At 36.9% G+C, this 26,474-nt stretch overlaps 1 protein-coding gene across 1 annotated transcript in view; it reads right to left on the reverse strand.

Moving 5' to 3' along the window:
* Positions 1-26,474, reverse strand: part of LOC131073311 (mannosyl-oligosaccharide 1,2-alpha-mannosidase MNS1) — a 114,149-nt gene that overhangs the window by 17,454 nt on the left and 70,221 nt on the right. Inside the window, exons 7-11 of the mRNA XM_058009720.2 lie at positions 13,387-13,476; positions 4,048-4,169; positions 2,900-2,965; positions 2,342-2,450; positions 2,142-2,240 (exon numbers count right to left, since the gene is read on the reverse strand). Coding sequence (XP_057865703.2) covers positions 2,142-2,240; positions 2,342-2,450; positions 2,900-2,965; positions 4,048-4,169; positions 13,387-13,476 — 486 coding nt within the window. The remainder of the gene's footprint in view (positions 1-2,141; positions 2,241-2,341; positions 2,451-2,899; positions 2,966-4,047; positions 4,170-13,386; positions 13,477-26,474) is intronic.

Genomic DNA, 26,474 nt, shown 5'->3' on the forward strand with positions numbered 1-26,474 from the left:
ATGTCTATGATAACCATGTTCAAAGACTTGGGAAACCGCTCAGAAATATGACTCAAACACTAATGTTAATGAACAGATCTTCGACTCCCTTCACCAATTAAATTGATCCCTCCAGCTGATGCATGCAGATTAAGCATGCTCTTCTTGCTTCCTGGAAATTGATTCCCACTTTGCTGGTGTCTCTAGAGTCTAGACACACAACAAAGGAGGCATTCATATCGCCACTTTGGGAAGACTCGTCCCTATGTGAATCTCCTGATATCTGAGGTGCATTCTTTCAGAATATGTGCAGCCCACCAATTTGCCTCCACCTGCACAGCTACGCTGCTTAGATGGAATAGTTTGACCAAAGCAAATGAAAAAATATTAAGTGTGGTAGAGGAAGACTGTCCTACCTACCTAGGACCTCTGAGTTTTCTGTCTCAGAAGTGCCCAATTTGCTAATGCAAATCGTTAACCAAAAACAAGGATACTCTTTCAAGCACAGGTCCTTCATATTAATACCAACCTGCTGCAAAAGAAAACTCAGTTCGGCTCAAAGAAAATCAAAACGACCTTGCAAAGTCGGCCTCAACATAAACTACCAATAAATTCCACATTGCTCGTCCCATTCCTCAGTTGATACCAGGTCCCAATTCTAAAAGAGCTTGCTCACATACTCTTTACAGCTTCAGCATTGACATCGTCTCCCCTTGTTTCATTATCTCCCATACATTCTGCTCTTAAGCAAGGCATGTTCTACTGGCTTTGTTTTCAGCAACTCTTATTATGATCAAGTTCCAAACACCAAATCCAATGATAACCTTGATACCAGAGTAGCCGGAAACTCCTTTGTCCCTCCCTGGGCGCGCGTATCCCAGTATCCAAAACAGATATGTATCCGATAAAGCTCGGATACATATCCGATAATGTTCAGATATGTATCCGAACTGTACCGATGCGTGCCCAAAAAAGCCAATCATGCTGGATACTATGTGATTTGATTTTTAAAAAATTTGACATAACTCTTACTAAATTTAATTTAAAAAACTTCATTCATGCATTTAAAAAAAATAAAAATATTGGTATAAAGTATAAACTATAAACAAAACCTACACCAAATGAGAAAGATAAATGAAATGTTTTTCTTCAGCTACTATTTTTGCATATCGTAAATTGTTAAATCAACTTATAATTATTTATGTAGCAATTATGTGTCTATATTGCTTTTGAAGTAATGAAAATCTCCTCTGTGTGTTTTATATGAATGTCGTATCCAACCGTATCCATATTGGGGGTCTTAAAAAATGGCTATATCCATATCCAATACTGTATCTGTATTTGTATCCATATCTGTGTCCATGCAACTTTGCTTGATACAAGAACATATCCTTAATACAAAGGTTTTTCATGTAACTCATCAAATTATGGAGCTTGGATCCTCATAAAAGCATCTCATTGACATCAACAAAGCATTTCAGTTGCCCAGATTGATAAATTCTAGGTGATCAAACTCCTCCCCTTAAATGTTTAGATTATACCCATTTGGGAACTCCCTCGTCATGGTTTGAGGTTTACATGCTCTTCACATCCTGTCCACTTCTATTTCACATGGCTCATCTTTGCAGGTACAAGGTAGTTCAAGTTTAGCTGGCAAAATTGGGGACAATCTCCTCTCAGTAGAGAGAAAATAATGAGAACACTCCATGTATGTAGAAAGTTAACTATAGTCCACTTGCAAATGGTAAAAGTAAGATAGCTCTCTAGGCAGCTACATAAACAGTAGTTGATGGATGAAGAGGGCAGAAAAATAAATGAAAATGTAGGTGGACAGCTGGAACGGCTATGAAGAGTTGAGAAGAATTAATTAAAAAGTAGATTGAAAGCTAGAACAGCTGTAAAGGCTAGATAAAGATAAATTTAAAGCAGGTACACAACTAGGAACACTAAGTGACATTGCAAGACTTTTGCCTATATATGCAATCTTAAGTAATGAGAATATGGAGAAAAACATTCTGCAATGTAGTCTATGAGTGCCTTTAAAAATTATTAGTGCATAGCTGATTATGGAATGATAAAAGGTAAATTATACATTTCAGCATTCTACATGTAATAATGCATTTCAAGATAAAGGTCAGTTTTTGTTTTTGCAAAGTGTCTACCTCTTCTGCAAGTTGCATATACTTGACTGATTTATCAGAAGCATATCCTTGAGCCCCTAAAGCAAGCATACCAGGAGCAAAGCAAGCTAGCTCATCCATCTGCAGTTTAACAAAATTGATTGCAAAAAAAAAAGATTAAAATAATATTCTATCAACAATTACAAGGACATCATAACATGCTTATTTTATTGTCAACCTACCTTATGCATTAAAGATCCACCAGAGCGTTCTGCAATGTAAGTAAAAGAGGATGGGGTAGATTTCTTGATCAGGCTTGCTAATCCTTCCATGGACTGTTCCCACATGTCTCTGCATTGAATTCAAAAAATACATCTTCAACAGACACATTCTGTAATAATCTCCATGGCTGATGATCATTGGTTCCCAAAACCTAGAGAACCATGCCACAGACCAGAAATTCATACATTTTTGGGGTGGGAGAGGAGGAATCCTTCCTTCAATTCCTCTCCCTTTACAGTCAATGTGTGTTTGCAAAAAGTCTGTTTCCAAGAGGAACTATGCGATCCTGTCTATGAATATGTATTGAGATTGTGTCTATCTTGTGGAACATATACAATCACACTTGTCACACCACAAATAGACAAGTCGTTTGTTGTTTGTGCCAATCTCTCTATTTAGAGACTAGACAAAATCTATATATGTATCTTACATAGATTTTTTCTTTTAGATAGAACCAAAATTAATGTTCAGAATTCTATTTGGAAATTTACAGGAATTAAATGAATTTTTGTAGCTACCTGTACTGCTGTACAGCCTCAGTTTTGTTCCCCTGGATCCATACCTTTAGCAGATATTCGTAAAAGCTTCCAAGCAGCAACGCAAAATATTAGTAAATTCTCAGATTTATAACACAAAGCAACATAAATGCTTCAAATAGTTCAAAGAAACGAAAAATTCTTCAAAAGATAAACTAAAAAGAAACAAAGCATAATTGAGGAGAAGTTATATCATGTACTCATACTGCCAAACTTGTGCTAATATCTATATTTTACACCTCATTATCACCTAGGGATCTTCAAATTTTATTATCAAAATATTCTTCACGTTATATTAATTTAAATATTCAAAATCTCTTTGGATGCAGTCATATTCCTATTAAAAATAACTGAAAATCCAGGATTGACTTCAGAAAATGGGTCCATCTACCACAGATAACCAAAAAAAGAAAAAAATATTTGCATGTACAAGTAGTTCACCTCTCACATTCAAAAATAGTTTAAAATATTGAAGCGAGAACAAGATTGTGTTCTTAACAGGATGATGGATGGAGATTAATTGTACAATCTACTTTGAAACAACGGTTAATAAAGCCATTATTTTAGTATCACGGTACAGGATTTTTTTATATTCTAGGATAATTTTCTTAACTTGTTATGTCTTTCCCTTAAGCTATGGAAGTCGTTCTTGTATTTTCTCAATTGTTAAAGTTATTATTATTTGTGAGTTTGTTTATTTCAGTTATTACAGGTATCTGTGATTTACTATAGCAGCCCTTTGGAATATCCATGACTAATTTGGATCAACCCTGTGTGGTATCCACAATTGATTGAATCAACCATTTCGTGTAGTCAGGATTTATTGTATCAATTCTTTGTGGTACAAAAAATACCACTCTTTTACATTGGATTGGCCCCATGAGGTCTCCATGATTAGTGACCTCTGGTTGGAGAAAAAGAAATTGGATATGGCATAGTTGATTGAAGCCATAAACAATTGCAGGTATATGATTGAAAGCATTCCATTTGAACGTGACATTTTTAGAGAATAATTGCAAGCACATATATTTACTAATGTACAACCATGTTTTGAAATTGATGAATCAAGAATTAATAAAATATGCTCAGATATTATGTAATTCAACATTCAAACTATTAGTAAGAAGTACCTATCACCCATTGCCCCAAAAGTAATCTTGGAGGAAGCTCTTCCAGTATAAGGATTTACATAAATAGGAACCAGACCATCAGCAGGAAAAATTTTGTGTATCTGATGAATCACATTTTCAACCTGCACCACCATAAAAAAGACTTGTTATCCAGGTTGATAGTTTGACAAGATCAACTTAAATAGTTCTCATTTTCTCCTTCCTGCTTGTAACTAACAATTTTTATAACTATTTATCCAACACATTATATATTGCTAAACATTAGCAGTGATGTTTTGATATCTCTAGATTCTCACATTTATTTTGTTCATTGATGAAAACCATTTACTACAATGAAAATGAATGTAGCCATTACAAACAAAGTTTGAAAAAGATTCATTCTTTTAATCTTTATTCAGCAGAAATAAATTTTTAAAATAATATTGTTTCCTTCAATCAAATGATGACCACTCTCAATTTAAACATTGAAATTATTGTCTATACAAATTTATTGCTTTAACAAAAAAATTAAAATCAATAGAAATTGAATGTACATGATAATGGTGTATTGTTTATGTAATTTTATCATTGGTTTTTGACATTATGATAATTCTTTAGCTATATTTCATGCAGTTTCTATTGTCGGACGCATTTCCAGTACAGCAAAATGATTCCCCAAATTTTGGGTACAAGATTCTACCAATGTCTCCACAGAAATCATTACAGCATTCTAACCTCATTCCTCAACTCTGACCACACAAACTCTGACCCTTAATACACAAGGAGTGTAAAGGCCAAGCCTTCATCCTCCAGACCTGAGGGAGTTTTCTCTTGGCCTTCCTCTAGTCCTACAAGAGGAATAGACATCCTAGAAAACTAGTCTAGAAGGAACAATTGAAGAACTCACAATCAATAGACATGTCTGGGAGGAAATAAACAAGATTTGCTATGAAATATGCATGTATTGCTACCTTGGAGTGATGCCCTACCAAGAAAACTTGATCTCCTAGGATCCCCTTGACAGAACCTAGTGTTGCAAGGTCTTGGCAAGTGTAGATGCATTACAAGCACCTAACCAAAATTCTCTCACATGCAAACTAAACTCCTTGTACTTCATGTGGCTGCTCCTCAATGACTGACAAAGACCACCTTGATATTGTTTCTATTCCCAAACCATGGCATATATGAAACCATGCCTTTGTCACCACCTTACAAAGGAACTTAATTGCACTAAATAGCACTCCAATCATCCTTGAAACATGACTATATGTCACCCTCAAAACATGACTATATGTCACCATCCAAACTAAACCTTATAAGATTTCCCAACTATCTCCCTCGTGCTTAGCCAATAATGCCTTAACAAAATGTATCACATTACAGCAAAAATTTAAATATAATATTGAAGGGAACTTTAGAGCTAGCTTTAATCCTAAGATAGGCCAAGAACTTCCTCTATGGCTATATTTAGCAATAATCAAATCTTATTGAACACCTTCAGTAGCCAAATGGTCTGCAACAATGTTTAAATGCCTTTTGCAATGAACAAACCTGATGGATTTAAAATTTTGCTTCAGAGTTTTGTGTCATTTCAAAGGCCTTAATTGGCCTTGTGGCCAAGGCTCTACTCCACAGCTTTACCCTGTACTACAATAGGAAATGCGCCAAGGGTGCTACCCTTAGACCCCACAAGGGGGTACTACCCCTCAACCCTACTAGAGATGTTTCCCCCAAACCCCCACGAGGGGCACTACCCCTCAAACTATTGGGGGCGTTGCCCCCAAACCCCCATGAGGGACATTTCCTCCCAACCCCATTGAGGGCATTGCCCCCAAATCCCTACAAGGGGAATTGTCCATCAACCCCATTGGGGTCTCAACTCCCAAACCCCCACTAGTTATTACGATCTCTTTCATATAAGAAACTTGATTACTATGAGGGTGTGTGATAAGGAATTGGGATCTAACTCTTGAGTGTGTTGACTCAGACATTCGTGTTAAATTTTTGCGACTAGTTGATGGGAAGAAATCCCCCATGGGCCATTTGTATGAGGCCATGGATAGTGCGAAGGAGGTGACTTTAATACAAAATTTGTAAACTGTTGACTTCTAGTTATATGCACTTTGAAGTATGTTTTGTGCAATGCAATGTTATCAGTGATATGAATATAAACAACATAAATCTATATACTAAAATTTATGGACTAAAAATCTCAATTTTATTTGCTCTCTATATCTCTATGTTGTGTAAATGCCTTTAAATTTCAAAAACAAGAATTTTTGGTCCGTTTTTCCATATTTTTATGTTTTCTTAAATCCAATTTTTTCCTGTTTAAATTCCATTTTTTTCAAAAAAAATATTTTACTTTTCGTTTGCCGTTTTTTCCCCAAAAGATTTTTGCTGCTAACAACAATATGAACCCAAGATAATTTTTATATAGGCCTAAATTCGTTTATACTCATTCGTTCTTGCATCATAAAGTGAAAAATACAGGTATTTAGCAATCAAAACCAAAAGTTTGGCTTGTCCCCATAAGGAATATGAAAAACCACTTCAACTTAATTTTGGCAGTCTTATGCTCAAAAATAACATTTTTTTTTTTGAAAACCCCCTAGAAACCATAAAACTAGTTTTTTTTCCCATAAAACTCTTAAATTTTGAACTTTCTTTCAATCAAATTAAGAATGCATGTGTAAGCATTGACCAAAAGGTTGGGTTTCCATGGGAGGATATAGGTCACCAATCCAAGTAAATCCCTAGAAATGGTATCTCCAATGACCAATAAAGATGAATCCTTCTTGTATCACTTACTCTAAATCAAATTATTCATGTATGTGTAATGGGGACATGTATGCATCTGTTTCTTTCAGCCTTCTAAGCACTTGTTGTTGAGAACATAGTTATACTGAGGAGGGGGGGAGTGAATCAATATAATGACAAACTTTAACTTTTTCAATTTTATATTATAAGCATTTAACTTGATCTCATTAACATATTAATTGCATATTAACATTAACATGAATCTAACTATTATGCATCACAAGTTGAACACAAGATATATACACGGAGACCTGTTGTGACATTTTCACACATCATCCCATTGCAAACGGGGACCCCCTACTTTTTAGGCCCTTCTGGTCTTTTGGCTTTGTTTTTTGGGTCCTTTCGCAGCAGTCTCGTCAGTTCCCTCAAGTTCTGCGAGTGTTTGGGGTTCATTTTGATCAAGTCTACTTTTTGTATAAGCAAATATGGTTAAGTCTAGGGCTTGTTTCATCAATTTTCGGGTTTTTGCCTTTAGTCCTAGATTTTAGGGGTATCTGTTAGGGGTTTGGAAAAAATGAACATACGACTGGAATCAAGACCCTTAAAGGAACCTCCCAGTAAAATTTGAGCCAAAATAGAGCAACTTTCTATTTTTAGAAAGTTCCTATTTTTTAGGGTTTTTTTGAGTCCCGGAATGTCGTCATTTTGCCAAAAATCAAACCTACTATTTTTAGTAAGTTTCCATTTATAGTAAGTCATTCTTGCACCCTGTCTAAGGGTCTAACGCTGACACTTTGAAGGTTTCTATTTTTGGAAAGTCAATGCTGACAGGATCATTCGGACAAGGCGACAAAGGTCAGACATTTGCAGATATCTCTCATTCCGGAAAGTCAGAAAGCAGACAGAGAAAGCCAGAAATGATTAAGTGTTGGAAGCCCATGCCTAAAATAGAAAGCTCAGAAATTCACCCAAGTTCAGGAAGACACTTCAAGATCACAAGGAGGTCGAAATATTCTAAGTCTCGAAGATTGAATGATGAATTCCAAGAATCCATGCCTGAGTGAAAATTCCACCCAGGTATGCAGTTGGGCGCTAAATCCAAGTGTCCAAGGATAGGATGGAAATTCCGTGAATCCACGCTAGAGTGAAAATTCCGCCTAGATATGCAGTTGGGCGCTAAATCCAAATATCTAGGGATAGCATGGAAAATGTGAGAATCCATGACCAAGGCATTTTAGCGCCCAGAAGAGGTGAAAGGTGCCAAATTGGAGGGATCAAGGAAGGATGGACAAGGAATGAATTCCTTCCACAGAGAGAAATAGCGCCTAGACCTGAGGGAGGGCACTAAAGTCATGTGCTCATGGACAACAAACAAAACAATGCATTCCTTCCTTAGGGGAAATTTCCGCCCAAGGCCAAGCAAGGGCGCCAGAGTGGAAAGTGCATGGAGGAATGGACAAGTTCCAAGAATCCTTCCCCTAGTGAAAAATCCGCCCCACCCTTGAGAAGGGTGCCAAAATTGACTTTCCAAGGAGAGGTGGAAAAGGTATAAGAATCCTTGACCAAGTGAAAATTCCGCCCCAGCCTTGTGGAGGGCGCCAGAGTGGAAAGTGCATGGAGAAATGGACAAGTTCCGAGAATCCTTCCCCCAATGAAAAATATGCCCTAGCCTTGAGAAGGGCGCCAAAATGAAATGTGCAAGGAGAATTGAAAAGGTTGAGGATTTCTTCCCATAGGCAAACTTGCGCCCTAATAGGGAGGAAGGCGCCAAAATGGTCCTCTCATGGACAGCGCACAAAATGATGAATTCCTCCTTCAGGAAGGAATAGCACCCAGGTACTGAAGAGGGTGCCAAACCAATATGCTCATTGAGGATTCATAAATTTCACTGAATCCTCCTCCAAGTCAAAATTCCACCCAAGATGAAGGACAGGCGCCAAAACCAAGGAGGCATGGAGGATTCACAAATTCACTGAATCCTCCACCAAGTCAAAATTCCACCCAAGATGAAGGACAGGCGCCACCATGAAGGAGGCCTGGAGGATTCACAAATTTCATTGAATCCTCCACCAAGTCAAAATTCCTTCCTCAGGGAGGAATTGCACCCAAGAAGAAGAAATTCCAAGAAGGTGAAAAATTGACTAAGTGTTTGAAATTTCTTCCTTCACGACATAGTTCTTGGAAATCATGAAAATTGGCTAAGGCATGAAGAATTTCCTTCCTTAGGGTAAGGAACAAATTTCTTTCCGAAGGAGAATTCCTCCACAACAAGAAATCACACCCAAGGATAAATTGAAGATAAAATTTCTAAGGCAAGGAAGGAATTAGGGATGAACTGAACAAGAAATTTCCCCCCAGGGAAAAATTTGAAAAATCCATTTTCAGGGCTCAAATGACCTCCAAATTTAGAAATTTTTGAAGATATGGATACGTGAGAGAATTCTCTCTCTCCTAGACCAAAACCCTAAAATTGTTGAAATTCCTAAAAAACAGGAGATGGTGGAGAATTGTTGAAAATCTCCTCCAGAGCAAGGAGAGTTCGAGAAACTTCAAGAAAAATTCTTCATGGATCAAATTCTTCTCTCCTGAAGTTTTCTCTCTCCAAGGTTTTCTCGCCAAGTGGCAGCCGAGTCAACGGATGTTGAATTAATGAAGCATCTCTCTGCATGCATCCGTCACATTTATGGCATTATGACAGATTCCTTCTGCATGCAGCTGTCGCATTTATGGCATTATGACAGATTCCGTCTGCATGCAGTCATCGCATTCAGAAGATGATGGTGCATTTATGGCATCATGGGCGATTTTTGCATGAAGGTACATTCGTTGCATAGTGGACACTTCTGGAATGTAATTAATTGTAATGGGATGAAATTAATTGTATATGGGCATGATGGGTTATTAATTGGAGATTCCCACCTTGTTGCATCTTGAGTGGAGAATCTTTAGGTCAAACCCTAATTAGGGTTTTGCATGTAATCATGGCTTGAGGCCTATATAAAGGGGTGACCCCCTCATTTGAGAGGAGGGAGACTTGTATGAAATTGTTGTGATAAGTTTTTGAAATAATAGCAGTGAAACATTGTTCTTTGATGGTGTCCACTAAAGTTATTTTTCAAAACTTGAATGGTTTCACCTTCCTTAGAGTAGAAGTAGTATAGTGCTTTGATTTCAATGGAGAATGTAATGGTGTTTGATGAATTTCCATGGTTCATACTTTTTGCATCTTGCTGATTGTAAGTTGCAGTGTAAAGTTACCCTAAACCCCCTAAATTTGTGCTATGTTCGATTGTAGATGGTCGTTTGGATTTTGTCGTTTTTGAGTATTCAAATGTACTTTCTCGATTTGAAAATCCTCTAGCATCCCCAGAAGATTGCACCGGTTCTTGCGGAGTTGTAGTTTATCTTGGCGAAGTAGAGCTTGGTTTATTTGGAATTTGTCCACCAAAGCACTATTCATTGTTATCACTACCCTTAGGAGTAGATTTAGATCCTTCTAAACCCTTTCCCTTTTACTTTCAGTTCATTTTAGTCCGTTCAAAGCAGCAGCATCATAGATTTGCTATATCCGATGATGGAGTTCCAGCCACAACAAAGAAGTGAAAGAATGATGCAAACATAAGGCCCCTTGGATTACCAGCGATCACATCAGCCAACTGAGTCACGTCCGTAGCATAAAGTGTTAAATTTAGTACTTTCAGATTGTATGAACTCAGAAAAATCAGAATTAGATTAAACTAGGTTAATTAACTTATGGTTTTCCAGACTTAAGCATGAAATGAAATGAAATGCACAAGGACAAAACACAGTTACCCTGGGAAAACCTCCTAGGAGGAAAAACCCAGCCAAAGGATCCTCAAATCTGATTATGATTATAAACTGAATATTACACACTTATCTGGAGCATAGAGGTTGCAGTCACAAATAAGAGATAGAAGACTTCACAATTAGGTTGCTGATGAGGTTATGATTTGCAGTCCTTCTCATTGGAATTTCTGAGTGTAACAAGTGTAACAGCACCTTGAGTAGATAACAGCCCTTCAATGAAGTCCTTCAAGGGTTCGCTCACTTCAATTGGAGATCTGCTGCTAAATAGGTTCGCTGTCTTCTATTACAGATCTGCTGCCATCTGGTGAAGTTCGCTGCCTCCTATTTCAAGATCTGCTACCTTCTATTGGAGTTCGCTGTTAGTTTTCCCTTCTATTAATTTCGCCTTCACAAATATGTTTTTCATGTGCATAAAACTGAATGTGGATATTGAGAAGTATACGCCATCTTTATATGAGTCATATTCCTTTTTATTTATGTCGGCCTTCTTTGCATTTAGATCTTTTATTTATTTTAGTTTCTTTTTAGGTGAAGTGAGATAGGGTCGGCCCTATCAAGGAGGCGAGTGGGTTTGAGTGAAGTGTGGAACCTTTTTTTTTTTTTTTGGTTGCACCGAAAGGTATTGGGCCAGCCCTAATTACAACCAACATAAAGGAACCTTGGAATCGATTGTTTGCACTTCTTGCAATCTTAGCATGCAATCGCACTTTGATCAAGAGAGAGTGAAGTGACCGTTAGGCAGCTTTATTCTGTGTTCGACGTAGTCATAAAAAACACGTCAAGAAGACCCTTACGGGAGAAAACCATGGTTAAATAGCTTCTTTATATATAGAAAACTTCTTTTACAAATTCGTAGGTATCAACCCACTAGAGGCACCAACCCCTCATTCAAATTTCCACCTTTTAAAGGATGATGGATGATCCTATTCTTCTGTAATGTCCCCTAATTAGTTAATACTTTAAATTAGCCTAAATTTGTCCAAATCTAAACTACGTAATTAAGTTTGTGGGAGTAACATTTGTATACCGTTTTCTTGCAACACAAAATTAGAGAACATATATGAAGTAATACTTATAAACTGAAACATATGCTAATGAATTAGATTGAGTGATATTAACTTTTAATGTATTAACCATTGCATTATTTATTTTAACAATCTTGCTCCTAAATCGCTGATTTATGATGGCTTATGGAATTGTTGTATCTTCTGATTAGGCGCTGACTTGTCTGCTTTATTTGATTAACTAACCGATATCTTTTTGATGAGATCACATTAATCATTGTTTCTTTCATTTGAATTGCTCCTTTCTTGCATTTGCACCTTAACAATGGTTAATGTAAATTGCACTTGTTCTTGGAATATGAGTCGCTGCTTCCTTCATTAAATACATATAGCTTGCATTTGAAAATGTAATCGTAGTCATTCAAATAATTATTGTGTTCTCTAATGAAATCACTGCCTTCACTAATGCAACCATTGCCTTAATATAATTGCTGTAATCACTTTGTAATATATTAATCGTTGCACTTGAACTTTCACGATGAATGGCAAACCACCTCTATGATGTCCTTGCTTTGTCTTAATCACACTACCATTCCACGTAATTTCTCTTGTCCACGTCCTCTATGCCTCATGCTAATGAGTTTGTCTATGTCTATAGTATTCTCACAATTCTTCCTTCACCCACAAATTGCAGAGTATAAGAGCACCAAACTGAAGAGGATCCACGTCCAATTCTGTCGCACTAGTTGCTCCTCAACATTGTAGACCATATCTATCTAAATTGCCTATAATTGATAAACTCTTTTGACAATTCAACTATTTCTTAAGATACTCTCTTCTCTATATTGGTAAGAATATCCTTTATTAATAGAGTCACTTCTCTCAAACATGTCTTTCACATTAATATAATCTCAACTTGGATTAATATAAATTTCTTTGTGGTACTAATGTAGTCATCCACTTCTTTACTCAACTTGGATTAATATAGATTTTTTTGTGCTACTAATGTAGTCATCCACTTCATTTATAAAGATAATACAAGGAGCTTTCTCGAAGTATCAACAGAACTGTTTTGTCTTATAAACTTACCGCTGCATATTAACATCAATGTGTATTACCTATGCAATGAAGTCAATCATCTTTGATACTTTGACAATCATTTCCTTGACATTAATGATAAACAATGTAGTATTCTTCGACATCAAATTCAGACAGCGAATTCCTTTCACAATGGCTTTCAATGACAATCTTGTCTTTATAACTTTGACATCAATAACAACATTTCCAACACTTGTTTTGATTGTATGGGAGACGCGGATTTTTTAGGAGAAGAAGTATAAGCTCCATAAAAGCAACAAATGCTAATTCTTCTGTTTTATACCAAAATTTTATCTATATGGTCCACCCCTAGTCCATGGAACTTTTATTTAGGAATATACACGCATTCAAATTCTAGAAATTTTATTCTTTTGTAAAATCCATAAAATTATAAATTTTAGGTGTAATTGGTACAAAACAGCACTTAAGTTATTTGTCATGAAACATCAATTTCATCTGAAATCTTTCATTCCAAATTACCTTACATGATTGTTTTTTCTAACAATAACTTGAAAATTTAATAAACATTCTCAGACCATATGTGTTTTCAATCTAAAATACTATTAATACAATGACAGTAATAAAATGGATGTCTATTGTATGGTAAATATTCATTTTCCATGCAAAATGAAAGCTTCAAGAAACAAAAATGTAGAGCAATATTTACCTTCTCTTGGTACTTGGGATTCCCAGTTCTCTGAGAAAGTGCAATAAATTCCACTTGTGTTGTTCCAATATCTGCCAATACACTTGAACCCTGATTGCAAAAGTACATTCTCAATTCAGCTCAAATCAAACCATCCATACGATAAATATTGACAACCTCAACAAGTATATAAAAAACTACATTTGCAAACCGTTCAAGCAAATTGATAAGCTTAATTACAGGCAGATCAGACAAATCAAAAGAGTTAAAAGCATATCAAGACAGCATGAAGTTGGCATTGAGAAAACAGGTAACAATTATGTATGCATGCAGGTCACGGGCTGCCACACATATGTGCACATTTCTTCCTATACCAACAGTTCACTTGTATTAAAATCAAGGAAAATATATAACTGACCTAGGAGTAAGCGAATCTTTCAATTGGCCAAATCTATTATATTTCTTCGGAGATATTCTGTTGCTACAAGAAATATAGGGAAAATAAATAAGGCTCTCAAGTAGTTCTAATTATTTCAAGATTTCTTTCTCTTGTTTTGTGCATGATAAACAGGCATCTAATTCTATTTTACTATTTTTTGCCATGCACCAAAGGATGCAATATATTAGTGAGGCAAAAATCAAACATGCAAGCAGCTACACAAACAGTTAGAAAGGTTGCTGGCACGGTTTGCATTAGCCATATAATTTGGCTTTGCTTCTACAGCTGGTCACTCATCTTCATTGGCCTTGCCTCGTATTCTAGGTATTTATTCATGCAAATTCAGTTTACTATCCACTTGTTTGAGAAAAAGTATATCTTAAAGTTGTTGGTCAACTGTTTATCATAATTCCTAGATTTGAATATTGATGAGTATGAATTGCTTTATCATTTATATTGTAATCATATATGTGGTTCACCACTAGAGTAGTTTGAATTTGTAAGTCAAAATATTTAAATTTTCCATACTACATACATTGTAGAACTGTGTCGCTTGTTGCAAGCCAGTTAGTTTTCCTCAACTTTCAACTACCATAAAGCTCTCACCTTGCCCACATTGGAAATTGGGTGATTGAAAAGTGTGAGGTTTCATGTATTTCATCGTAATTTTGTCAAAATTCAAAAAATCAGTTTTAGGAAACTACAATACAAGAGTGCTCAAAGTGTAACTTGAAAAGTCAATTGCTATTGAGAAGTATGTACCACAGAGATCTGCAGATGAAAGTTCCAAACTCTAAATAGAGGGTTGCACTTGCATGAGAAAACAAAGGGAGTTTATAGTAAAATTCACTCCTTTGATAAGTGTTAGTTGAAAATTTTGTACACCTCGGAAGATGTGCAAAATTGTGGTTTCAGCCACAGTGTGTGAGTATAAAACTCTCCTAATTTAGGGAAAGCTCCCCCTTTACTACTTACTAACACTAATCTAATTTGGGTGGTATGACATCTTATTCTCTTTCTTCAGAACAGATGATATTTAGAAAAGAAGTTACAGCAACAACAGTAAATACAGAAATGAAAACAGCAGTATTTTTTTTTTCAATAAAAAAAAATACAGAAATGAAACTTTTTGCAAGATTTTTAGAACATAAAGGGAAGCAAAGTTTCCATGAAAGCACAAAGACTTTCGTCACTTCCCCGGGATGGGAAAATAGAAATGAAAGCACAAAGTCTTTAGCACTCCTACTGTCCTATCAACCTTCTCAAAATGATAACAATGTACAACACACAACAGCTCAAAGTCTATCTATATAATGCACTTCACCTTACATGCACAACTCTTAAAAATAAAAGCAACACAAAGTCTACAAGTTATCTCCTTACTTTAACTTTCTACACTAGCTCCAAACATGATAAGCAACTCAAATTCTGCAAGACCAAGTCTGAAAACCAAACCTATAACTCTAAATACAATTAGTAGCTCAAAGTCTGCAAGATTGAATTTAAATCCCTCTTTAACAACAATAGAACAAAAATCACAATCAATTCCATAAAATGTTCACATAACAACTTGAATTGGCACAAAGTCTCAACACAACTTGCCTCTTTTATTGAAAGCAATTTGATTTACATCTAAGTTCAAAGTCTTAGAGTGCACATACAAACTGGCAGAATTTTGTTGCATTGCCAAAAAATAAAAATTACATAGAGCACCCTCGTCTATATATAGGAGAGGGGCTGAGGGCAAAAAGTGGGAGAAGTCTAACTAACTAAGACTTTTTCCACAACTAACTAACTAACTATGACTTCTTCAACATTGCAAGTCCTATTGCATTTCGACTTGCAATGTGATTACAAGTAATTACAAGTTACAACTTTGCAAGTGATATGATCTCCTACAATTACAATTTCTGACTTTACATGTAATTTGTCAAAATGAAATTACAAATGCATAATTGAAACGAAGTGTCTAGAGACACGACTCTATCTACATCGTCCTCTGTTTGATCTTCATGCTATTATAGGACATTATATGATTAAAGTACTCGGGTTTGGGAATGGCATCTTGACCGGAACAAGAACTTGCACCCTTGATAGTCTCTGTGTCCTTGGCCAGTGAACTTCAGCCTTATCACATGCTTGGGGTAGTACCATTTCTTTAGGAGGGAAATCCTTCTCTTCGTTGTATTCTTTCTCCATGCTTGATTCACTTTGTCACTGGATGACTTCATGAGGATTATTGACCCTTGGGTTGTCCCATGAATTACTATTGTATCTCTTCTTCTTTTGTTCACTGATGAAGAACCCATAACACCTTATTCAAGATGAAATTGCAAACAACACTAACAAGGGATAAATTGATGCAAAAATGGGCTCACAAGTGAATTTTGGGTTTTAAGGATTGCATTACAAGTGTGATGTAGGGAAAAACTTTTACACTTCCACTTGTAATCGGGTCTTGGAGACCCGATTGCAAGTGTGAATGTATAGTTTGAAAGCAAGCAGTAATGCAGGCTTCTAGTCGGGTCTTGTAGATCCGATTTTAAGTAACTAATATGCAATATAACTTCTTGGAAAAGAGTATGGAGAGATATAACCACAAATGGAATGAACTTGAGATGCACAAGTGGGATAGGCAACAACTTGTGAAGGGGAATCCAAAACCTTACTTGTAGTTGGGTCTTCATGACCCAACTGGAGTGTGTATTTCTTGCAAGCTTGAAATGCAATGATAAACCTCTACTTGCCGTTAAGCAAAGTAGAGATACACCAAACGCTTATAATCAGATCATGAGGATCCGATTCCAAGTTGTATTTGGAACTTCAAAGGGGAAAATATGCAACCACTCTTGAGGAATCCGAAAGGCCTCTTATGATGCTTAATATGAGAAACACTCTATTTGCAATCAGGTTTTGTAGCAGGCACAACACGTAACAATAGCAAGAGACAAAAATCGGGATTTGGGAGCTTGTATACAAGTGATGTTTGAATGTTGAGAACCACTTGCAATTGGGTTCTAGGGACCTGACTACAAGTAAAGAAAGTCATGGATAATGAACTTACAATCAGCCTCTCGAAACCCGAAATGAAACATGAGGGCATAATAAGGAGGAACCATAACAATAGGCATTTGCAATCAGGTCTTGAAGACTCAATTGCAAGTAACCAAGATTGCAAAGGGAAGAACAAACTTGCAATATAAAAGGAAGGGCTTGCAATTGGGTCTTGGAACCTCGATTGCAAGTAATGACAACTTGCAAAAGTAAAACAAAACACCCACATACTTGCAATTTGAGACTTAAAACTCGACTTGACATTGACAAAAAAGCACCACCAAAAAGACTTTAGTTGCAGTCGGGTCTTAAAGACCCGATTGCAAGTGTTATAATGCAACTTGTAATTATGCTCTAGAGACCAGCCTCTGCAAGTAAACAAGTCTATTAAAACAATGAACTACCTTGTAATCGGGTCTTGTTGTGACCTTTTCACACATAGCCCCATTGAGTAACGGGGGCCCCCTCTTTGTCGGCTTTCTGCATTGTTAGGTTAGGGTTTTGGCTGTTTAGTGGGCAATTTTGCGTTTCCCGTGCTCGAGTCTCGGAGTTTTGATCATGCCTAGTGTCGTCTAGGGTTTTTGAAATTATAGGATCAAGTTGTAAAACGTTGATATTTTAATGATCCTAAATTGTGTCTAAGTGTTGACCTTTTGAGCGTTAACGTGTTTTTAAACACACGCATCAGTGATTTTAAAGTGCCAAGGTATTCACAGACCTTTTAGAGTTGTTTTCTCGCTCCTAAGGTATTATTTAAGTTGGTTTTGAACTTTATTCCAATATTTTCCTACCGTTTCCCTCATATTTTTGGAAAATTAGCCTCATTCCAGTTAAATTTAATGTTTCTAAGTGATTTTGAGTGGTTAAAATGATAAAATCCTAAGGGAAATCCTTATTCCAAGGGTTAAAGGGTCAAATTTCATGCTAGAGGTGCTTTTCCCCTCACATTCCAGACTACCCAACCCATTCCCCCACTCAAAATCCACACTACACATGGGTTTCCCCTTAAATCCATCCTGGCTACTATTTTCCCCCACTATTTATCCATGCCTGGGTTGATTTTCCCCTGGATGTACTAAAATTTGGCTAAGTGTCTGGATTTATCTAGACTGCCATCGATTTTCCACCTGGAGTGCAGACTAAAGTGAGGACAACGTTGAGGATAATTCCATGCCTAGGTCGATTTTCCACCAGGATTTTTGTGACAAGTAAGTGAGGATTTTTGTCCAGATTTCCATCCAGACAGGGATCAATTTTCCCCTGAGAGCATTTTGTAAGGATTTTTGTCCGGATTTCCATCCAGACAAAGATCAATTTTCCACTGGGAATATTTTGAAGAGTTTTGAGTTTGGATTTTCATCCAAACTGAGGTCGAAATTCCACTAGGGAGTTTGGAGTGTGGATTTTTCAATCCAGACTGCCACCAAATTTCCCCTGGGAGTGATTTTTTGCAAATAGAGTGGATTTTTGTCTGGATTTTTGTCGAAAAATCCACACTACCATCGAATTTCCCCTAGGGATGATTTTTTGCAAATAGAGTGGATTTTTGTCTGGTTTTTTGTCCAAGCTCATATCGATTTTCCCCTGGGAGGTTTTTGTGTGCAATTTTGATGAATTTATGCATGGATTTTATCCAAGCTAAGGTCGAATTTCCCTTTTGGGGTAAATTTTGACATTTTAATGATTTTTAAAGGGGATTTTTCAATCCCAACCCAAGTCGATTTTCCCCTGGAGGCTTATTTTGGATTTAATTTGCAATATTTTAATAAATAAGCCCCATTTTTAATTGCTTTTAAATAATTATTAATGATTATTTAAAATTTAAAAGCAAACTTTAATAACTTGCAATAATCATTTAATATTTGAACCTTCTAGAAGCAAGTTAGGTTTTCACCAAGCAAGTATTTATATATAAGTGTTTTATCCCACATTGCTTGTGTGGTGAAAGTGAGAGGTGAAAGCAAGTATAAGAGAGGAGACTTAGCATTATTTTACTATTAAATCTGCCAGGTGTCTCCATGAAAGCGATTTTTCTCCAAGTTGGGTGAATTTTAGCAAGGCGTTTTTGGTAAAGTGTGGGATTGAGGATTTATTCTCCTCCATTTTTTCCAGCTTGCTGATCTATTCCTCTTGGCTGCCATTAAAGACCAATTTCAGAATTTTGATTTTTGCTAAGTTTGGAGATTTTTTCCAAATTTGCCATTTTTTGGTGAAAATTGACGATTTTATGTTTGGAGACTTAGGCGATTCTTCCTCCATCATTTGCTTGTTGTCCAGACCTCCATTGCCGCAGATCAAGGCTGCCATTGACAACATTTTCAGATTTTCAGTTTGGCGCCATAGTTGGAAAATTTCAATTTTGCTTGGGAGGTGATTTGGTGCCATATTTTGGGTGATTTTTATTCATACTTGGTGGCTGCCATCATTTCCAGCCTGCTGATTCACTTCAGATCTGAGGTTTGCTTCAGATTTTGACCTCCATTAATGGCTGCCATTAATTTTCAGACTTAAGTTTTTATTGCCCAGCCAATTCCAACTTAGGCATTTTGCATTTGGAGGTGTTTTATGGAGTTTTCTATGCATTTTTTATACCATTTTATCGCTGTTGCAGGTCTGAAAACTCCATTGTTAGGCTGTTGTCTTCAGAAATTTTCATTTCCAGCCACCAAACCATTTTGGCGATTTTGCTTGGAGATGATTCCTTAACCATTTTTCATCATTTTCAGGGATTTTTGACTAGTTTGCAAGGTGCTGGTAAGTCTGAAGTATTCAATTTTCAGACTTGTCCTCAGAAATTATTTTTTTACCAGCCATACTTACATTCCTGAATATGATTGTTTTGATCATTATGACTGATTTTTATCGAGTTTATGCACATTTTTTAAAATTGCAACATGTTTTAAAAATTTGATTTTCAGGTTGTCTTCAGAATTGTTGACCTCCATTGTTGACTGCAGAAGGTGTCTTCTAACATTCATTGTGTGAAAACACAACCTTTCACACCTTTCCTTAGTCATCATTTATTCGGTATACTCCTTTGCATTTTAGCTTGCATATTTTCTAAGCATAAGGAGGTATTCAATGAATTTTATGGAAGGCTTCCATGCTTTAGTGTTGTCACACTTTGAACTTAATTGCTAAAATTTACCAAGTGTACGGATTATTTTCCTGACTCCATGCTCTAATAAGCTAAAATCTTTAGAAAGTCAGGAATTTTATTACGAATATTATTTTCCTAGGTCTAACTTCGAGCTTCGTACAGGTGCAATGTCAAAGTCGGAATACAAGGAAAGGAAAGAACTATTGAAGATGTTGGAGACTGGATTTTATCCAGAACTTAAAATTTCATCCAGATGGAAGGAGATCACTAATACAAACATGCATTTCCTGGACTTCGACCAAATGCAGCGTCGGATGTTCGGAGTCAGAGATCAGGTTCCTTCCCCAGCATATGCGAACATTATGAAGAGTGGCATTTTCCATGCCGCTGGATTTTCACAGTCCATACAGTGCAGTGAGCTTATCCTGGAATGTGCACGATGTTACGATCAGCTCACAGGAATGATTAAGACTCCTAAGGGCGTTGTCATCACCTACCTTGCTGAGGATGCTATTGTAGAGGTGTTTGGAATTCCACACAGAAGAGACATGAAGGATGTGACCAAGGAGGATTATGCAGAAAGATACACGAAGAAGATGGGTGTATGCAAGAATTTAATTAACAAAGAGTGGATGATTGAGCCTAGGTCTCATCATTCCAAGGCTCCCAAGACACTCATGTGCATAGATTTTAAGGAGGAATATAGTGATTTGATATTCCTACTCAACAGAGTGATGGGGATGCCGCAGGGAGCAATATTTGATGGATGGATGTTCTACTTCATCCAGGATTGTCTTAGAGGAACGCTAGTGAATTGGTCCAAGATTATAAGTGACAATCTGGATTTTCAGCTGAGGAATGTAGAGCGGTCCAAGTCATTCGCCATGACTTCTTACCTGGTGTACCTACTGGCACGGTTTGTTTCATACAGAGGATTACTATGCAAAGGTGAAGTCGGGAATGGGCAAGGACAATTCAAGAGTTATGAATGCTACCCCCAGCTGAGCATGCATAGAATTGAAGACTATAAGAGAGTGAATGATGCATTCACTATGTACATCACACGGATGCTGCAAGGCGGAATCCACAGAAGATTGTCCAAGGAGGCAACAGAGTTAATAGAAAAGTATGGATCGTGGTATATACAGTTTCCCACTTTCACATACCTCAGGATTCATGGGTTTCAATCTGAACCCTACAGACTTCCTAGGTATCCAACCGACAGAATGATATTGTTGGAAGTGGTGAGACAGCTTCTAGAGTTCGATGTTATCCAGAGAGAGAAGCCTAGGATAGGAATGACATTCCCTATTTCAGTTGGGAAGACGTCAAAGGTTTGCCAATCCGCCATAGCCACCAGCACTGCGAGTGAGGAGCTTGCATTCTATCGTTTTGCTACATACAAGAGAGAAAGATTTGATCCAGACAAGAAGGTCGGAAGGATCAGGGGAGAGAAGTTCACTCACAAAATTGACATAGAAGATTATTGGGCTAACCTGATGGACGAGCAAGCAGTGAAAAAAAGAATGTGGTCCAGAATGTCAGTGGATTTCATGAGGAAGTGTGGACTTTTCCTCATTCCTGATCAAGTATTAGATGATAGAGATAATACACATCCACAGTATGAGTGAAATGAAGGCGGCAAACCTATTGCCTAATTGGTCAGAGTCAAAAAAGATTGACCTGAATATATTGATGAGAGAGGTCTTGAATTTCTCCCGCCTATGGGTGGATATACAAATGAATAAGTTAGTTGACATGGGTGTTCCCTTCACTTACGAAAGGATCAAACCGGAAGAGTCTATTTCCGAAGATGATCAGAGGACTATCAGTGATGTCAGGATTCATGCAGACGAAGAGAGTCAAGCTCCCAAGAGAAGGAAGAACACATCAAGAGAAGTCAAGGCTAGAGGGAAGAAGATTGAGGAGGTGAAGAAGAAACAGAAGACTATCATTCCTCCACTTATCATTCCTTCACCCCCTCCCAGTGTCTCATCAATCAAAGTGATTGAAGTAACAGAACAGAACAAGGAGACTCAACAGTGTTCGAACATAGTGATACTACTAGAGAATATTCAGGAGTTCCATGCCACAGCGACATCTGCACCTCCTGATGAGAATAATAATCAGACGGACTCCCCTACCGTCCTTTTGGAAGTTAGTTTGGGAAATGAGGTATATGATTGGACCAGGGATAATCCTAATGACAATGATGATGTTATTTCGGCATTGAAAGGACTTGATCAAGAAATATGTCTCGATGATGGTATGGAGATGGCCGCTATTCCTAAATGGCTGATGAGAAGTATGGAGAAAAGAAAACAAATGATAGAGGTACAGCCTATTGATGATATTGATGACTACCTAGCTAGGAGTGCTAAGGGGAAGGAGCCCAAGAGAGCAGAGAATTTCTCGCACATAGCTAGAGATGAGACAAGAATGCGGATTGCGCAGATTGTTGTTCCTATTGCAAGCATGACAACGGACATTGTTACTCCTATGGATTTCCAGATCACTTCAATTGCCCTTGATCGTACATCCAGAAAACAAGAATTCCAGGAGATTCGTGAAAACCTCTAGGCAAACGATGCGAAGTTAGGCAGAGCGATTGTGGAGAAAGAAAGGTACAGAGAAGAGAATATCAGACTTAGAGAGTATATTGCAGGGACAAGGCGTGGAGATCCCACCCTTATTTCCCCTATTGCAATTGACCATGGAATACATTCACACTGTGAGGTAGCGAGAGGTACGCACTCGGAGGTGGAAAAGTGGATTGAGCGCACAAGAAAGCAGGCAAATGATTTCTTTACTCAGTTTGTTCATGCATATGATAGGACAACGGGGCTTGTATTCAAAATCCAGTATTTGGAGGGAGTTTGGGAAGAATTCCGGCCTATCCAAGAGATGACTATTCCACGCCTCCAGCCTTTGAAGAAGATTCCTGATTCCACCTTGGTCAGCAAGAACATTGTGCACAGTGGAGACAGATACGATTTCCATGGCTGGTATTGTTCACCAGCCGTGAAGAAATCAACTTATGAGAATGCCCAGTCGAGTTGTATGGAGATGGAAGGATTAATTCAAGACATTCAGATGAAGATCCTTGCCTCGATTGAGGAATTATTGGGTGTTGATGTTAGTGATGCTAGTGGTTTACACTTAGCCGAATTAAGAGACAAGATGAAATTTATGTATTTTAGCCAATTGGACTCTTTGAAGAAGAGTAAGATAGATGACTTGGTCTCTTTGTTGGTTTATGTTCATAGTTCGCAGAAGCTCATGCCAAAATGGGAGAACACTTTGAATGCTTGCTCGGATTCATTGGACGTGATTGATTTATAGCAAGATACCTTGCCTAGCATTTCCATGGAGGAGTTAGATTTACTATTGGCTAGATTCTTGGAGCATGCTAGGAGAGAGAGAGATGTAGGGAGGAATCTTCTAAAAGATTCCCTATTTGATGACTAAGTATCTTTTCATTGGGCCATATGTTGGTGGCACCATTTTTTATGTAGCCCTAATTAGGGCAATTCTAGTGTTTTGTTGGCATGATCTCGACCGTTGGTCTTAGATCAATCTGAGCCATCCATTTTGTAAGAACTCTATATATGCCTCCTTGTCTCTCATTTGTAAGAGAGAGTTTTTGTAGAATTGTTGGTATATGCTACAACTATTTGAATCCTAATCATTGTTCAATTGTTGGTGATTTTGCTCTTCAAATGTTGTATTTGCATTCATGGTTCTCAATTCCTCCAAGTTAGATTAGAATTTAGATTAGAATTTATTTTCATGTATGTTAGATTGAGTGGAAGATTTGTTGAATTCATTTTTGTGGAATCCTTAATCCATAACACTAGCCTCTTGCCACTGGTAAGTGCGCCTTTTGTGGTCAACTGGAATTTGAGTAAGCATAACTTCAACTATTACTCGTCCCTTGACAAGCATCAACTCGGATGGTGTCAACGTTTGATGATGATAGCTTGAAAATCTTTAAGTATGCCTTAGACGATTGCACTAAGCTTGTGTCAATACCTGATTGTGAGACCTTTCTTGGTTTGATTCCACTAGATCCATTCATCATTTCCTACATTCTTAGGCTTAGAATAGACTTCCTGGACCCTATTCCTTTTGTCCTTTTTTTAGTAAGAAGTAAATCCAGAGCCATATTGATAAATCTTAAGTTGTCAGCACACCTATTCCGCATCATTCATGATAATCCAAACATTTGCGTAAGTCCCCAAGTGAACACAGCAATTCACATCAACCACTAAACTTACCCACTCGTCAAGACCTGACATGTAGAAACCTTGGAATCATTTTAGTTGATCTCATTCTTAGCATCTGAGGTGATTTTGTTCAAGAGAGGGTAAATTATCTTGGTAATTTATTTTGTATTGTTATGTGCATAAAAAACACATCAACAGGTCTCAAAGGCCCGATTACAAGTAAGTGCATTTACTTTTAATGTCATCCAAAAGTTCCTACTTGCAGTGACTTTACTTGTAATGACAGCAAAAAGTTCCTACTTGCAGTGACCGACCTGAAACCCGAAATTGCTCAAGCTAGGAAAATGAAGGCCAAAACGAACCAAAACTTGGACAACAATGGCAAACACACCCCCTAATGATTGGACATTAGCAAATATGAGTTTTGCACCTCGTAAAACATGCTTTAGAGACAAAAACGACACATTTTGAGCAAAAATTAGGACAACAATAAGTAGAATATCAAAATAAAAAATTGACTAAAATATGGAGAAGTGTGCACCCTTATGGAAAAAATTTGAACTTGAAATCTAGTAAAAAGGTGTGTGCCTCTAAAAGGGACTCGTATGAGCAAGTGGAGAAATCTGTGTATTTGAGTGCATACTATCATAAGGTGTGTCAATTTTGTCATATGAAGGTGTGTGTCTAAACACAAAAATTTCAAAGTACAGGGTGTATTCTCAAGGCCACAATTGATTGATAGAATTGTTTTCAAACTTTTTAAGTCTAATGTTCAAGTGTGCATTTGCTAAGGGTGATATCTGAAATGATAATTGATTATTCAATATTGTAACTAACAATGGAGACGAAAGCTCCTTAAATAAGCAATTAGAAGCAAAGTTTCTAAAACAAAAACGAAAGAATGAAAATAAACATTCTAAATAAGAACAAACTACAAAAAGAAAATATCCAAAGTAACTAACTAGCCTCCCTTACATAATCACTTTAATACCCTCCCTTTATGGTCATTCTACTAACTACCCTATAGAAGAATTGAAACAATCTGCCGGTCATTTGGCCACAGATGCATAGAAGGCTGGCCCCTTCTCCTCAAAACACTCTGCAACATGAGCCTACTATTGAGACCCTCCTTGGTTATACATAACTTCTGGATATGACCAAATTTACCATAATCCTTCTATCACAATCCTTCCAAAATGATGTTGGGTAACAAAGCCATCCCTCCCTTTATCTAGAGACACCAAGATCAGCTTTTCAAACTCGTGCAAAAAACCCATCATGATTCTTTTGGAAAAAAATTAGAAAACCCAAAAAACAACAACACCGTTCATGATTTTTTGTGGAAAAAATCAGAGAACCCTCCGGCAAAGAAAGAACCAATGATTTTTGTGTGAAAAAGTCTTGCAAAAAACAAATAGAGAAACCACAATTTTTGAAGAGAAAATCGTGCAAAACCCTCCATGATTTTTTGTGGAGAAAATAAAAAACCCATCCACGATTTTTGAGGAGAAAAACATACGAAACCCCCCAATCTGTTCAAAAACTTTACTCGTGGCCATTACGAGTAGTAAACAGAAATAAAAGCTCCCTGATTTTTGTGGAAAAAATCAAGCAAAACCCTTCCATGATTTTTTGTGGAAAAAAATCCAAAAACCCACAATTTTTTTGAAAACAAATTCACCAAAAAAGAACTCAAGCTATTCCATGAAATGATAATTTATTATTTGATGTTGTAATTAACAAAGTAGACGAAGGCTCCTTAAATAAGTATTTACAAGCAAAGTTTCTAAAATAGAAACGAAAGACCAAAAAGAAACATTCTAAATAAGAACAACCTACGAAAAGGAAATATCCTAGAGTAACTAACCAAATGACCATTATAGAAACATTACATAATTACTTTAATAGTATCAAAGTGTAGAATGTTCCCCCAAGCATGCACTCAATGAAGGAGAATGTTTTCAAAATTCAAAATTTAGAATTGCATACAAAAGGGTTCATCTAAAGGTGTGAATTCCAATAGACAAGTGCACATCTAAGACTATTAGTGCTTACCTTTAACTAACTTTTCTAATCATTTAAAGGTAAGCACATTCCTCTTGCTTGAGTGGATGTAGCCATAGGTAGACCAATTCCTCTCTTTACTAGATGAACTAGAAATCTATGAAAGTAGACGAATAGCAAGTTTAAACTTTCATGTGTCCTTCCCATGAAATTTCCACCATCCAATGGGTTTTTTTAGCTATAAGTGCCCTACTCGTCCTTGCCTCTAGTTTGTTGAATGTAGGAC

Source organism: Cryptomeria japonica, chromosome 5 (assembly GCF_030272615.1).
Source record: "Cryptomeria japonica chromosome 5, Sugi_1.0, whole genome shotgun sequence".
NCBI classification, from domain to species: Eukaryota; Viridiplantae; Streptophyta; class Pinopsida; order Cupressales; family Cupressaceae; genus Cryptomeria; species Cryptomeria japonica.